Source organism: Gracilinanus agilis, chromosome 3, assembly GCF_016433145.1.
Source record: "Gracilinanus agilis isolate LMUSP501 chromosome 3, AgileGrace, whole genome shotgun sequence".
NCBI lineage: Eukaryota > Metazoa > Chordata > Mammalia > Didelphimorphia > Didelphidae > Gracilinanus > Gracilinanus agilis.
This window is the reverse complement of record NC_058132.1, coordinates 216,970,462-216,983,065: the sequence shown is the minus strand read 5'-3', so window position 1 is coordinate 216,983,065 and position 12,604 is coordinate 216,970,462. Positions and strand designations below refer to the sequence as shown.

Here is a 12,604-nt window from a genome sequence, read left to right as displayed (position 1 = left end):
TTTTACAAAGTATGACACATTTACTCAGTAAACAAAAGTCCTGCTTCTAAACTAGAAAAGTTAAGTACATATCAGTAAAGCATTGGTAAGATTTCCCAAGAAGTAATATTTAAGATCACAAGTTATGTCAGGGTTTTGGGCCTTTTATTTCATCTTTTGTACTAGCTATGAAACATTCCAATGCCTTCAACCTTAACCAGTTTCCCAGCTTCCCTGGTCATTATAGTGACTTTGAAATAGCACCTTGTTGTTCTTCCTCAAAGCCACAAAAAGAAAAGCAGGTATGATTTACTCTTTCCCCAGTATAAGACTTGGTGGATTGGTCCAGTCTTTGCCAGAGTGCCATTTGTCCTCAAAAAATAGCCATAACCCTGATAACAGAGAGTTAACAAGACAATAAAGGGCAGCAGAAATGTGAAAAATTCAATCGAACTGAGAAAACAAAACAACCTGTTGATTAATTTTGCACTAAGGGACTAAAGCGGCTGGTTATTTTTGTCTTATGGACAGTCTTTCCTTAGCCAGAGAATACTGATTTACTGAACATGTGAAAATCTGGCTTCTCCACGAGTCAAAACAAAAAAGGTGAAAGAGAAAGTACCAAATTGCCTGGACAACAATCACAATATACACTGCAGTGTGATACAGACATGTTTAAAAATACACTTGTGGTTTCTCAAGTCCTTCATTCAGAAAATATGTTTAGAAACAGTAAGTGTTTGAATAGCACCTCAGACGTTAAAGAGGAGTCAGGAAAAACAGCAGACGAATACATGGTCCTGGCTCAATATTTAATACTGCCCAGTACAGGTTCAAAATCAGTTGAGAAGTACTTTATCATGGTTTACTATAGGATGGTTAAAATTGGGCCTGAAAAAAAGTTTAAAAATCCAGGATGTGTACAGGAACCCACATGAGAACAGTTACACTCCAAATAGCAATATCAGACATTTTTAAACATACATACATTTGCACTTATTTATAATAAAAAGAACTTCCTAATGTTAAATAATGCCAAAATAATAATTTCCTTACGGGTGACCAAGTCATCCACACTGAATCATAAAGTAAAATGATGGTTCACAGCAGTTGCACAAAAATTTCAATTTCTTGCCAAGATAACTTATATAGTGCCATAGGTATATAATAGTTTTCGAGCCATTCCCATATTTCCACTGCTTTGGTAAATGAGCGACAAGTTATATGCAATATCTCTTCGTAAATCTAACTGGTCACTTTCAATACCCTGGGAAAAAAAAGGGGGAAAACATGGAAAATCCATTACATTTGGTATTGCTACCTGGAAGAAGAACCCAAGGGAGAATACAGTTTTAGAAAATGACTTTTTAAAAATTAGTAAAACTCAGACATTACTAAAAAAATGTATATATTAATTTGAAAGTTTATATAGAAAAAGCAAAAAGAGATAAAAAAAGAGAAAAAAAAAAAGAGATTTCTCCTAACCACTAAATGTTTATATAATCAAATAGGCTTTTTAATAGTATTCAAGGCACCAAAGGCCTCTAGAGTCTTATACAGTCACCACAAACTTATATTAAGGACTTGCACTTCTATTAAAGACTACATATTTATTAATTTTGAATATCATTAAATCTCACCTGCAAGGGTCCATGAATAATGTGGACCTTGATGTGGATCTATCTCAATATTTATTTCAATGAAATAAATTATAATATGTCATACTTAGTGTGCCATAAAATCTGGCTGACTAAATTTATCTAAACAAAAATGGAACCAGACATTGTTTTGAAATGAAAACACATGGTACCTCTAATGCAAGTGGAGGGAGCTCAAGGGCCTTTTGGTAATAATGAATAGCAATATGCATCAGTCCCAGTTGGTGAAGGCCACGTCCTAGGTTATAAAATGATTCTTGGCAAGGTCCACGGAGACTTAGGTACCGATTGAGAAAGGAAAATCCCTTCAAAAGATAAATAAGAGGCAACATTTTATAAAGAACAGTCAAATAGCCTCCAAAATGATTCTATTGGATTTTAGCTGGTTGCAATGAAATCCATGAAATTAAGAGTTAAATGACACAATCAAGCCTCCAACCTCCATGAACAAATCATCTATGCTTCAAGTTAGATTGCTCATTGTGAGCCTGAGGCAAACCTTTCAAACTAGTAACTTAAGAAGAATATAGTGACCAACTAGTAAATGTCTACTCTTAGAAGAAAACTCATTAGAGCACATGAAACTGTCTGGTGATAATAGGTCCCACTTGGTAAGTGATGTCTCAGGACCCTACCTTCGTCATACTTCCTATGAAGAGCTTCTTAAGCATGACTACTAGAAAAGCATATTCTTTGGGAGAATGCACTAACCCATTTTCACAATACTATATGCAACAAAATCATTTACTTCCTTCTCAGATGCATTTTCTCTTTCGCTCATCTTTCATATTTACTTTTTACATAAAGCTAAAAATATTAAAGGAGCAACTATTCCACATAAATGGATAATGTAAAAGATATCTTTTCTTAGCATAAAATAATAATAACTTGAAAATCCAAATATGAAATACAATTAATTATATTTCCAAATGTAATGTTAGGAAATTGTTAAAACATTCTCCTCAAAATATCAATATTAATAAATATTGCAGTATTCACATAAGTTACAATTAAAGAGGTATTATATCGGACAGAATAGAAATTAGCTATATTTTTATATAATAAAAAGAATCCATATGCAAATTATGTATAATTATATATGCTAAAAGAATCCATATGTGAACAGAATCCAACAACCTTATGAGATAAAAACTGGTAGAAATATTATTATTCCCATTTTTACATATGAACACAATAAGGCTCACAAAGGTTATATTACTTGCTCAGGAGCACACAGTGAATGTCAGAGGCATCTAAAGATCTAAAAATCCAAATAAAAAGAAATCAAAGGAATTACCTGTACAATCAGGGCATGTCTTCTTAACACATACTTCTGAGAAGCCATGTGAATAAATGTTAATCCTATACAGAGGCTATAGAGAGGTTCATCTGGATGGGTGCGAAAAGCCTGTACATATTGACCTAAAAAAAAAAAAAGCATGATTTGAAATGGCCTCATGAGAAATATTTTCACAAATTTAATTCAAAAAACATGTATTAAAAGTCTCTGGGGGGCAGCTGGGTAGCTCAGTGGAGTGAGAGCCAGGCCTAGAGACAGGAGGTCCTAGGTTCAAACCCGGCCTCAGCCACTTCCCAGCTGTGTGACCCTGGGCAAGTCACTTGACCCCCATTGCCCACCCTTACCACTCTTCCACCTATGAGACAATACACCGAAGTACAAGGGTTTAAAAAAAAAAAGTCTCTGCTAGGTGCTAGGGAGACAGAGACAATAAATCAAAAGTTCCTGACTTCCAGGAATCTAGTGGGAGATACAACATGCACAGATTAGTAGATTACTATTACTACTCTCTGTGTAATACACACATTACACAGATGAGTAGATTCCAAGTGATTTAAAAAGATATACAATACTAATATTGGGGGACTCCAGGGAGTGGAGTTCACTAGGGGTTGTCATCCTAAATTAGACTGGCAATCATGTGAAAAGAAAGTAGGAAAAGGATGAAGGCAAGATATACTATCAAGTAGGAATAGATGAGATCTGGATAACAATAAACTGGATCTAGTGTAAGGGGAAAGTAAGGGTCAAGAATGATTCTCATGTTAGCAACCTGGATGATTAGATAAATGTCCTTAAGAGAGAGTGAAGTTTGAGTGTGGGGGAAGGTGATGCATTCTATCTGGGCTATGACGTATTTGATCTGTCATCAGGACATCCAAGTGGAAAGGTCCGGAAGGCAGTTAGCAAGAAAAAACTAGAATTCACAGGGGAGAACAAGGCTAGTTATATAGTCATCTGCATAGAAATAACAGCTAAACCCATGAGAATTGAAGAAGTTACTGAGAGAAATGTTGTAGACATCCTATATTTCAGTGAATGTGATCATGATGATAACCCAAGGAATGAGTTTGGGAAGGAACATTTAAAGAGATAGAAGAAAATCAAGAAGCAAAGTCACAGAAGTCAAAGGGAAAAAATGTCCAGAAAGAGGGAAGACTGGCACTATCAAAAATTGTAAAGAAGAATGAGGATTACAGAAAAAGTCATAGGATTTAACATTAAAAGACTGTTATTATCTTAGAGAAAGCAGTTTCAGTTGAGTAATGAAGTTGGAAGCCATAATGCAAAGGCTTAAGAACAATTAATCAGCTTTAATTTTTGATAAAATAATACTATTTTTAATGACAATTCTCTATATTGCCACATAATTGTACATTTTTTCAAAGCACAGCAGGACTAAAATTATTTTGATTTTTTAAAATGCTAAACCATTTATATGCCTACAAATCAGAACTAGAATCACAAATGTCTTTTATCCACAACAATTTATACGAAATGAAAATATTTTCCCTCTTAGATATGAACTAGATATTTTAATTTCATTTGAATGCTAACATTCACTTACCAAGAGCATGCTTGAAACTACCAGATACAAATGCATTGTGTCCATTTAAGACACACAGAGCATGATTATCTGGGTTTTTGAGCATTAATCTAAGACAAAAACGATGGTGTCGTACATCTTGGGAATGCATAGTAACTTGATTAAAGATGTTCCACAGCTGAGGTTTATTCACATTTTCCATGAGCATAATCCTAAAATTAAAGCAAAAAAAGGAAAGTAAGCAATAACTTAAAAAAAAAACACAACACAATCATCCTTCTGCTGTACAATCAATTAATTGCTGTCCAATCAATTACTACAGTCAGTAGTATATTCACAATGCAATACTATAAATATCACCATCAGGAAAAGCAGGTTATTGAAAACTTTTGAGCAAAATATTTTCAGTGAAAGCTCTTTCCTAGAGAATGACATAGGAATTAATTTTTCTACAACAACGAGAGTACCTTTCAAATAAACATAAACTTCAATGCAAAGAAACAAAACAAACTCGTTTAAGTTTAGTTACCTTTTATCCCTTGCCAATCCACAAATAAAGGTAAAACAGTAATAGCAGCTAACATATATATAGTGCTTGCTATTTGCCAGGCATTGTGCTAAGGGTTTTACAGCTATTACCTTATTTGATTCTCACAACAATCCTGGAAGGTAAGTAATAATAATGATGAATGATGATGATGATGAAGATGATATTGACAAAAGCTAGCATTTATGTAGTGTTCACTATGTGTCAGGCACTGGTCTAAGCATTTTTTACAAATATTATCTCATTTGATCCTCACACAATCTTGGGATATAAATGCTATTATCCTCATTTTATAGATAAGGAAACTGAGGCTGAAGGTTAAATGACTTGCCCAGGGTCATACAGCCAGTCACTGTCTATGAAACTGATTACTGATTCATAATTAAGAGCTCTGTTCTTCAAAACATTAACTATTATAAACATCACGCTTTGTCATAGTAACCAAGCTTAGAGTATTTTTGTATAGATCTAACGCCAACCCTTAATAAGAGAGCAAAACAAGATGCCAATTGAGAGAGATAAGAAAGACAGTTGAAGGATGATTCAACCTGGCCATAAGGCTTTTCTTAGTGCTGGATTCTGCAGGACAGAGAGTGGTAGTTAAGAGACCTCTGGAGAATGTGCCAACGGGAAGGAAGGCTCATTCTATAGACCATGAACTCTAGAAAGTCCCCTGATCTGGGAGAGAAAAAGGATGTTGGCCTAATTTGTGTTTTCTGGTCACCATGATGGGTGAAGACTCATGATCAGGTAGTGTAAAAAAGAACTAATCACAATCTTAGTTTGGGGGGCGTTTCTGGATCTTACATAACCACTAAATTGTATTTAAAAAGCAGCTATTCTAACTATGTAAAGGGTCTCTGGTTACTGGGAGACTGCTGACCCCTATTACTGATAATCACTAGTCTTTCCAATAAATACATAAGCTTAGACATTTTGTGCCTCGGTCTCTCATTAGCACAGATTTATTGTGACAGAGTCCGAATTTGAACTCAAGTCTTCCTAACTCCAGCCCTAATGAGCTAATCCACTGTGCTGTTAGCTGCCCATAAGCAATGAAAGTAGGAGCAAAAGAAGCAAGCAATTTTGAACAACAAAGACTATAAATATTTGCAGTGGGACCTCACCTGATGTAGTTGTATGCTTTTCTGAAGTTTTTGTCAAGAATCGCAGCTGAAAGACCAAAGTATTCAAGCTCTTTGCGTTTCTGCCTATCATCATAAAATGAGTAATACTCCAGTGAAGAATCCACCAAGAGCTCAGCCTCTTGAAATCGGGAGAGGTCACACAAGGAATAGATAGCCTTCAATAGCAGGTTCCACCAGTCATCTTTTGTCAGGACACTTGTGAGTACAGCAAATATGGCTAAAATGATAGCATTATAAATCAGTTTAGGATACTCTTTCCAAGAGAAAAATGGGATTAATAGAGGATTTAATGGATTAATTTAAAAATTAATAAAAAAAATTATTAGGATTAATAAAAGAAAAAATATTAATAAGAAAAGTCATGTTTCAAGGCAAACCTAAAGGTACCAAATGTACCAAAGCCCCGGGTCAATCAATAACCATTTTATTAAGTGTCTACTATGTACCAAAGACCATACTAGACTCCAGGAACAAAAAGACAAAAACTAAATAGTCTCTGCCGTCAAACATCTTAAATTCCATCAGAAAACATAAATATATTATAGAAAAATATAAGTAAATATATGTATTGTATACTGGGGGGAGACACTTCTCCAAATGAATTTATACTTAGAATGACTACAAATGACTTTCTCCAAATTGACTTCTTATTAAAAAAAAAAGGAAATTATTTTATTATAGCAATTATGCAGACTCATGCCAGATTCTAAACACATGAAAATTTTTTATTTTAGAAAAGTTACATGAACAAATGAAATTAATTACCTTTTGCATCACAGTTTGCTGTCTCTTGGTCATTGTTGTCTGATATCTTGTCCCTTGATACTTTAATAAGGTACAGATGTCTTTCTCCAGACTTGGAACTGGATATCAAACACACCTGGGCTCTATTCATTGCTACCTAAAATTAAAGGTAACAAACAACTTGAGGTTTTTTTTGTTTTTTTTTTTATCACATCAGAGCTTAACCTATCTAAGTATAAAAAAAGGAGTTTTATACTTTAAAAACAAGCCAGCATCAAAACTGCAACTGGCTTTACTACTACAGAAACAAATAAAGAGCTTCTACTTCTATGAACAATCCCTACACAATCTAGATCGTGATCTGATTTCAGGACAGAAAAGAATATTAATTTATGTTATGTGGTTCAGGCTCCTAAGGCAGTAGGGAAGGTGGATCTATAAGGTTTTATGGGGCTAATAATTGATGGTATTAAAATCATTTATGGGATTAAGTGCCTAACACCATTCTGATTTTTCTATGTACTAACAAAAATTTATTGAATTGGGTCTGCCAATATGGATAGATTTACTACATTTATTATTAATTTCTTAACATTTTAAAATATATTTTACATATTTACTATTTAGAATATGGAAAGAACATTGTTTTAGAGTCCTAAGACCATGGTTTGAATTCTGGATCTTAGCACTTATGTAGCCTTCTCTGGGCCTTAGTTTCTTCATCTACAAAACAAGAGGGTTGTTCCATACAATCTGAAAATCCTTATCAATTCTAAAACCCTGATTCCTCTAGTAAACAAACTCACTACCTCACAAGGCATTCATTCTATTTTTAAATAACTCTAATTACTAAGTTCTTCCATTACCACAGTCACAACTCTACCCTCCACCACAACTTGGACTCTTCCTGAAATGGGTCATGTCTTTATTGGTAATAGACCACCATATCTAACATGTCCCAGATCCGGTACATTGTACTCTAGCCATCTTCCTGTACTGTTATATCCCACCTCTTCTCTACTTCTTGCTCTGGAAAATAAAAATCAAATTAACACTACCATTCCTGGAAAAGGCATGTCTTCTCTAGTAGATTTATATTACCACCTCTATCATTCCCACTCTCTCATTTATCCTTCAAAACTCTCCTTACCGACAGCCTACAAATAAGCTCATTTCTCCCCAATTCTCAACAACTCTCATTTGATCTACCCATTCCCCCATCTTTCTACCTTTTGTAGCTAGACTCTTTGAGAAGACCATCTGTAATAAGTACCTCCACTTCTTTTCTTTTTACCCTTTTCTTACCTTTCTAAAGTCTATTTTACCTCATCATTCAATCAAAACTACTCTCTCCAAAATTACTAATTATCTCCTTCCAGTCTATTCTCAGTACAATCGTCCCCCACTATATCACGATTCACTTATCATGGCTTCATTGTTTTTGTTTTTAATCTAATTCTGTATCATGGAGTTTTTGCTATATTGTGGAATTTGTTTTTTCCTGGTAAGAAACCACCAGTTTATTGAATGAAAAATCCAACAGCAACTCCCTCTCTATCCAAAGCCCAACCAAGAGAGCAGCTGAGCCCAGGCAAGGTGTTCTGGACGGCAGGACTAAGTAACAGGACCCAGAAGCACCAGAGGGCAAATGCCTTTTTATACAAACCTCTGGGATGGGGATGAGCTCAGAGGCAGGAAGGTGGTCTCAGTGGACAGAACACTGACGGGAGGACCGAGGCCTGTAGCCCTAGCACCTGGAGTTCAATCCTCCATTTTTGGGGTGGGAGAGCGGGAAGCTAGGGCTCAGAAGTGTGTTTGCATGAGGAGGAATGAGGCCCATGCACACACAGCCGGGCACGGGCAAGAACAAAGGGTGGAGGGATCCTAGCAGGGGCTCACCCGATCTGGGAGACTGCCTACAGAGGGAGAAGAGGGGGATGGAACAGGTGCTGGGGTGGGAGCCTGGGAGAGGCAGGACTAGGCTGAAATGTGGGTGGGCAGGAGTGTTGCGAGCAGAGAAGCCAGAGGGGACAGGGCCTAGTACACAGGGGAGTCACACTGAAAGAAGAGAAGAACAGGCCAGAGCAGGGTGGCAGGAGCAAGAAGCCAATGAGTTCTCGAAAACACACCACAACATTGACAGGACACTTCCAAGGATACTGGGGATGCTGGGCAAGGCCCCTAGAAGTGGGGCCCAGGGACAGAGGGGCCCTAGCTAGCCAGGAGCTGAAGAGGCTCGGCTGCCATGATAGTCCTTTCATGCTAGACGGCCAGCCGGCTCCATCCCTTTGGCCTCAGGCCACCCCTTCTGTCCCCTCAGGAAAGCCAAGCTGACTTGAGACAGAGATGACTTTGCTGGGGTAGGAGTTAAACTAACTCCTAACCAACAGATGGAGACCCATGGGTGCCCCTCATCAGTGCTGTGTTCTATATCCTGGGCACTGACTGGCTCAGTGACTATAGCATCAATCTGCTTGATCTCCGGCTACTTTGCGGATTTTCACCTATTGCGGGGGTGTCTGGAATATAACTCCTGCAATAGGTTAGAGATCACTGATCTACCTAAAGCCCTTAACACTTTCAAATTACCATCTTTTCCTTAATAATCTTTTCCTTCCTTATGTGTCCATAACCCTGCTCTATCCTGGTACTTCTACCTGTCTGAGTATTCTTTCTCCAGATCTCCATACAGGTAATGCCTATTCTCTGTGTCTCCCAGGGCTCTGCTCTGGGTCTTCTCTTCTCTCTCTATACTATTCTATTGGTGGTCTCGTTAGTTCCCATGGAATTATCATGTCTATACTGATGATTCTCATATCTATCTAGCCCTGACTTTCAGACTCATGCCCATCTGTCTATTAGATAATCTCAAATTGGGTATATTGTAGACATAATAAATTAAACATGCTCAAAACTGAACACATTAACTTTCCCTTCAAATTCTCCCCCTTCCAAACTTACCTATTCATGCCAAAGGCACCACTGTCTTCACAGTACCCAGGTCTCCCACCTGCACCCTGTTGCCATGGGCTGCAACTCTACTTTCACAACATTTCTGGCTTATGATCCTTTCTTTTCTCTGACATTACAATAGACTCATGCTTAAACTGTTGCAATAATGTTATATAAGTTCTCCCTGCCTCAATTTTCTCCTCCCTCCAATCTATTCTCCACTCAGCTGTCAAAATACCTATGTGACCATGTCATACTATATGCAATAAAATCCAGTGGATATCTATCACCTATAGGGTCAAATATAAATTCCTCAGGGACAGCTGGGTGGTTCAGTGAATTGAGAACCAGGGCTGGATATGGGAGGCCCCAGATTCAAATCTGGCCTCAGACACTATCTAATTGTGTGTTGGACAAGTCACTTAATCCTTAACCACTCTTTTGCCTTGGAACTAATATACAGTCTTGATTCTAAGACAGAAGATAAAGGTTTAAAAAAAATATACATATATATATATATATATATATATACACACATATATATGTATATACACACATATATATGTATATACACACATATATATGTATTCCCTCCCCCCTTTCTTTGGTATTCCAATCCCTTTACAACCTGGCCCCCATCTACCTTTGCAGTCTTCTTACACCTTATTTACTCCCCAGTACTGATATGACAATGTCCTCCTTGTTGTTCCTTACAAAAGACACTCATCTCTTGACTCCATGCATTTTCCTTGGCTGTTTCCCATGCCTGGAATTCTCTCCAATCTCATCTCTGCCTCCTGGCTTCCCTGGCTTCTTTAAAGTCCCATCTAGAATCTCAACTCATCTTATGAAAAGCCTTTCCTGATCCCTTTTAATTCTAGTGCCTTTCTTGTTATCTTCAATTTATATACAGCTTGTTTGCACACAGTTGTTTTCATGTCACCTCCTCTATTAGACTGTGAACTTTTTGAGGACAAGGACTATATTTTACCTTTTTGTGTATCCCTTATGCATTTGCATAGTGTCTGGCACATAGCAAGCACTTAATAAAATGCTTATTGACTGACTTATTCCACTCACCATTTTTGTAACCTGACAGATGAAACACCCTTGATTTGGCCATGATTCCTTGATGTATTGTCTTTAAAGCATAAGATCCTGGAGAGCAAGGGCTGTCTTTTGACAACTCTTTTGGTACTTGTATCCTAAGCCTGGCAGAATTAACACCTAAATATTTTTTAAATTCATTCATCCTATTGAGTCAAAATCTGCTTCCCTAAAAGACCTCCATAGACTGATGCAGAGTGAAATAAGCAATACCAGGAAAATATCTACAAAGTAACAGCAATATTGTAGAATGATCAACTATGATAGACTTGGCTATTATCGGCAATACAAAGATCCAGGGCAATTCTGAGAAACTTTTTTTAAACAATTGAGCAGGAGTTTTTTAAATTTTAATTTTTAAAATATTTTTCCATGTTTACATGATTCATTTTCTTTCTCTTCCCCTCTTCCCTGCCTCCTCCTGAAGCTGAGCAATTCCACTGGGTTATATAAATGTTATCACTTGATACCTATTTCCATATTATTCATTTTTGCAACAGAGCAATCTTTAAAAACCAAAACTCTAAATCATATACCCATATAAATAAGTGATGTCATGTTTTTCTTCTATGTTTCTACTCCCACAATTCTTTCTCTCAATGTGAATAGCATTCTTTCTCATAAGTCTCTGAGGGACTTATGACAAAAAGTGCTATCCATCTCCAGAGAGAGAAATGTTGGAGTCAGAATGCAGATGAATGCATATAATTTTTCACTTGTTTATTTGGGTTTATGTTTTGGGGTTTTGGTTTTATAAGATTACTACTCACTTACAAAAATGAACAATATGGAAGTATGTTTTACATGATTATATGTATATAACCCAGATTGAATTGCCTGCCAGCACGAGCAGGGTGAAGGGAAGGGAGGGAGGGAGATAAGTTCAATCATATAACTTAGAAAAACTTGTTTGAAAATTTGTTATGACATGTAATTGAGAAAAAAAATTTTTTTTAATCTGCTTCTCTATACTTTCCATCCTTTTGATTACTTACTTTTAAAAGCATTGCTAACATGGTAAGCAAGGTATCCACATATCCATACATTTTGCCTTGTGAGTACAGCAGTGTAGAACGATGCAGTAGTAACTTCAGTTCCTAAGTAAATAAGAAAATAAGAGTTTGATGACCCTCCATTTGCAAATGAAGGAAATCAATTTTAAAACTTACATTTAAAATGTTTGGTTCATAAATTGCAGGTTTTTAAGATTCAGCTCAAATCCCACCTTCTATCGGAGTTCTTTCCCAATCTCCTCACTCTCTTCCCTCTGAGATCATATTCCAGGAACACTACATGTCATATATATGCATGGTTGTTTTGTGTGATGCCCTCCATTAGAATAATCAATAAATCATAACAAATATTCTGGGAACTGTTTTCATTGAGATATAATTGAATACAGATAAATAGTTTAAATCTAAGCTTTAATTTCATTTTCCAAGAATATACTAAATTTAATGTATTCAAGTCTAACTTCTGAATTTAAATTACATTGCCTTTTTTTATATACGGATATAAAATATATTCTTGAATATGCTTCATTATGGCATGGAGGTAAACCTTCTAGGTCTAACACAGCGATCAACTCCGTATCTATCCTATCATACAAACATCTGCTTAAGT

At 36.4% G+C, this 12,604-nt stretch overlaps 1 protein-coding gene across 1 annotated transcript in view; it reads right to left on the bottom strand.

The window, feature by feature from the left end:
- Window positions 1-12,604, bottom strand: part of GTF3C3 (general transcription factor IIIC subunit 3) — a 38,037-nt gene continuing 25,433 nt past the window's right edge. Inside the window, exons 12-18 of the mRNA XM_044666437.1 lie at window positions 11,977-12,078; window positions 6,944-7,079; window positions 6,158-6,395; window positions 4,505-4,695; window positions 2,935-3,059; window positions 1,790-1,942; window positions 1-1,246 (exon numbers count right to left, since the gene is read on the bottom strand). Of these exons, the coding sequence (XP_044522372.1) occupies window positions 1,124-1,246; window positions 1,790-1,942; window positions 2,935-3,059; window positions 4,505-4,695; window positions 6,158-6,395; window positions 6,944-7,079; window positions 11,977-12,078 (1,068 nt within the window). The 3' untranslated portion in view covers window positions 1-1,123. The remainder of the gene's footprint in view (window positions 1,247-1,789; window positions 1,943-2,934; window positions 3,060-4,504; window positions 4,696-6,157; window positions 6,396-6,943; window positions 7,080-11,976; window positions 12,079-12,604) is intronic.